This window comes from Rhamphochromis longiceps, linkage group LG2 (assembly GCF_057381845.1).
Source record: "Rhamphochromis longiceps isolate RC_006_pf linkage group LG2, R_longiceps_female_GT1.1, whole genome shotgun sequence".
NCBI lineage: Eukaryota > Metazoa > Chordata > Actinopteri > Cichliformes > Cichlidae > Rhamphochromis > Rhamphochromis longiceps.
In genome coordinates this window covers 3964264-3968397 of record NC_140558.1, presented here as the reverse complement: position 1 = coordinate 3968397, position 4134 = coordinate 3964264, and the positions used below count along the sequence as shown (strand labels likewise).

At 37.2% G+C, this 4134-nt stretch overlaps 1 protein-coding gene across 1 annotated transcript; it reads left to right on the top strand.

The window, feature by feature from the left end:
- Positions 1 to 1582: 1582 nt before the first annotated feature.
- On the top strand, positions 1583 to 3479 carry LOC146676802 (signal-regulatory protein beta-2-like). Its single transcript, XM_085415150.1, has 6 exons — positions 1583 to 1625; positions 1743 to 2072; positions 2250 to 2582; positions 2669 to 2794; positions 3209 to 3264; positions 3348 to 3479. Exons 1-6 carry the CDS (start codon positions 1583 to 1585, stop codon positions 3477 to 3479), a joined length of 1020 nt encoding a protein of 339 aa, XP_085271276.1.
- Positions 3480 to 4134: the final 655 nt, after the last annotated feature.

Here is a 4134-nt window from a genome sequence, read left to right as displayed (position 1 = left end):
GAAACACCAGTGGAGAGGGGAGTGAAGTGGGATCTCTGATAAGCAGTTTTCAAACAGAGGAGATTGTGGTTACTGACTAAAATAGTAGAGGAGGGGCTCTGTAGGTGAGTATGGGGCTGAGGGATGTTTGCGTACTTGCAGGTTGCACCCAAGACCCTTTGGGAAGGATAACCGAGGGAGTGTCTATGCAGGGAGTGAGCACTGGAGGTAGCAGGGAATCCATATCTCGGTTCTGGAGGAGTTCCGGTGGTGCACAGTGGAGACAAAGGCAGGCATAGGTAGTATTGCAGGTGAAACCAGCGGCTGAGTGCAAATGCAGCAGCGGACGGATCTTGGAGGACATGACCGGGAACTGAGACACAAGGAAACAAGTTTTTACACAGGGAATAAATCACAAAAGCAAAATTATTAGAAGACCTAGTTACCACTGAGAGTTGGCAGACAAATGGCAGAAACTACAGGAAGCTAGCGAGCGCTGGCTTTAAGAACACTCCTGCTGAATGGAACTCTGGTGAGGCACTCTGCTCAAGAAGATGAACACAGGAAACTCATTGCCTCCAGCTGGAAAATCCCAGACACTCCCATGGACCATGACACTTCTTCAGTCACTGGACTTAAATTTGAGAGATGATGAACTCATTGTCAGTTCTATGACACTCACCACATCAGTGCTAGCTGCTTCCTGTGTAGATGCTCCTTTGTAACCAAAATCTGAGTAATTGCTACTAATACTGTATAGCTTGGAGCTGTGTTGCATGTATATTTATTATAAAAGTCTGAACATAAAAAACTATAAACTGCAACTTCACTGGATTGTGGAGACATAAAATTTAAGACTATATCTAAAAGATGCACTGAGAAAATGACAAGTGATTTGTGGTAATTATGGCCATTTTTTAGAATAAAGTGATTGCCAATGGTTGTGTAAAAAATGCATTGACAGTGCATTTTCACTTTTAGATAAGGCAGTGCATGGAAACCCAGGTAAATATAAAACAGAACTTTCTAAGATGTCTTTATACTTGTCGATGTTATCTAATTTAACCCGTGACCTAACCTAGTTTTACTGGCTAAATCGAGCCATTCAGGAAGTGAAAACGAAAGCAATCAGTGAGTGAAAAAAAAAGCTCAAAGATGTTCTAAGATAGGACTTAAACCCACAAACATAACTCCATTTTAAGATAATTATTATTATCAATGTTATTATTTTTAAGTTGAAAGACTAATGATTTTAAAAAAACTGGAATGTCAATCATAGAACAAATAACCAATGAAATCATTTAGTTGGAAAACTTGCTGAAAGATGATGATAAAAGCAAAGAGCGGATGTTTTTTTTTTAGCAAAGATGAAAAACTTCAAGATGAGCATTAGAAAAATGATTTAAATTGAAAAAAAAAGTGAGCGACTGGATAAAGAAGAGGCGACATACTCCTCAAAGACCTGGAAGGGACCAGTGTGACAGGAAGTGCACTTCATAACCAATCAGGTCCATTTGACAGTGTGACATAGAAGTCCCATGTCATAATACCTCCTACAGTCAGTGAAAAACCTACAATGTATATAAGAAAAGACATTCGCAAGATGATCGTGTTATGGGTTACACTGCTTGTTCTTCACCGAGGATGTAAGTATCTACTTATTCTGTGTAGGTTTTCTCATGTGTTTGTTGTTTGTGTGGTGGTTTTCCTTGCGACTTACTCCTTTTTATTTGTGTATGTCTACATGTTTTCTATGAAATTAGATACACTTGTTCCAGTAACTTCAGTTCAACTTGGGGAAACTGTAACCATTCCATGTCAACTGCCTGTGATTGAGACCATTCGTAAAGAAGTCCACTGGTACAAGCAGCGTGCCGGGGACACTCTGAAAGTAATTTGGACAATGAGGGAATCTGCAACACCTGAGTTTGCGCCTGAGTTTAATAACTCCAGATTGAAGGTAAATCATAATAAACACTTTACCAACCTGACCATTTTGAAGACAAATCAAGAGGACGAGGGAATCTATCACTGTGGGTTCACAGAGTGGCGTAAGAATACTGAATGGACCGGGACGTATTTGTTAGTAAAAGGTAATGATGTGCTCTATTTTCATGGGGTTTGCTTCAGTCGGCTTATTAATTGTCAAAAGCATGATCAGAAAACAGTTAATATACTAATACAAATTTACTTTAATTCATTTTAAAGACATTTTATAGACACAGTACATCAATCCTTCACCTTGTGCTTTGTTAACACATATTAAACAGGAAACACCCAGAGAACAAACTACACTTTTGTTAAGGAGAAAGTCCATCCAGGAGACTCTGTGACTCTTCGGTGTTCAGTCCTCTCCAGCTCTAACAGAAAGACATGTCCAGGAGGTCACAATGTGTTCTGGTTCAGGGAAGCAAATACTCATCCTAGCATCATATACACCGCTGGAAACAGACATCATGAATGTGAGAAAAGATCTGAGACTGAGCAGAGTTGTGTTTATCGCTTGTCTAAGAACATCAGCTCCTCTGATTCTGGGACTTACTACTGTGCTGTGGCCACATGTGGAGAAATATTATTTGGAAATGCAACTAAACAACAAATGGGTATGATTTAAAAATATATATATTATGTTAAAAATATTATGTCAGTGTCAGTGTGTTTGAGAAACTTTCTTTTCTTGTTTTTGTAGAGCAAGCAGCAGGTTTGGAATTCATAGCTCTGATGATAGCAATAATCTGCTTGATAATTTCTGTGATTCTCAATATTATTTTCATCTGCTGCCGAACTCCAAGAGCAGCATGTAAACAATTTCAAAGTAAGTGTTGTTCACTAAAGTAACAATTATAATAACACTTTAGTTTTCCTCACTTTCAAAACATGTTTTCAGAAAGAATTTTATTAATTTGTGTAAAATCAAGTATATGTATATGTTAGTCTTGATTGTGCTTGCTCCTTGCAAAACTCACTACATTTGACCATGTGTTGTGTATACATCACACTCAAATTTTCCCCAATATAAACAAATCTTTGCAGGTTATATATTAATTCATCAATCTAAAATCAAACATTTTTGTTTAAATATTTTGAGTCTCAGTATTAGTTGGTTATGTATATATACATCTCTTATTGACTTTGTCCACGTCACTGCCAACAGTTTGACTGCTGATTAAAACATTAATAAAAAAAACAGATAATAATAACAATCCTCTTTTATCCCCATTATGCACAGAAAAAAGCTCTTCACAGGAAAGACAAGATGACTTGAGGCAAACAGTGGACAGTAGTGTAAGTAATAAGACATACTGTTAATTGATTTAAATGATTTCCCACCCCTTTATTTTATGGAACTAATGGTGTTTTTTGCGTAGCCTGAAGGTGAATATGATCTGAACTACGCTGCACTGCATTTCTCTGGAAGCAAAGCTACAAGAGGAAAGAAGAGGAAGAATGAACTGGAAACTGAAGAAAGTGTTTATTCTCAAGTTAAATGCAGAATGTGAAAGTGTGTATGAAAAACTGTGGGTTGACTTTGAGTACCAATGTCATTCACTGAAAATAAACTAGTAAAGAACTTGTTTTTAATTTTACTGAAAACATGATGTATCAGGTTGTTCTTTATATATTCTGTTACCCCATTCTTGTTTTTGTATTCATTAATGTATGACTTTATGAATTTTCAAATCGAACAGTATTAGATAGAACAGTATTACTGTGATTTAGTCTACCTTAGCTTTCACATGTCTGCGACAAAGGAAGTAAGGTTTCCAATCAGACCTGGGTATTGTACACCCATTTCAACGTCCCTGATCAGCTTGCATGAGGACAGTGGAAAATTAAGATTCAAACACAAATAAGTAAACATCAGTGTTTGTCCCATTTCAGCCACCAAAAACTCTTTAATAACCTCCCCATCAAAGGCTTGCTGATTTTTTGTGATTCATGTACACACTGTCCACATTTATAAAGTGCTCTACAAACAATGACATTACAACTAATAGGGGGGATTTTCTTGCTTCAGTTCAGTTAGCCAAACAACAGACAATCACTGACTGCTAAGAGACTGAGTAAAAGTGGACAACATAGCCTTAAACAAAAAAAAATCATTGTTGCAGCCAGGGGTAGAGTAAAAGTGACCCCCTTAGACTGTTTTTCAGT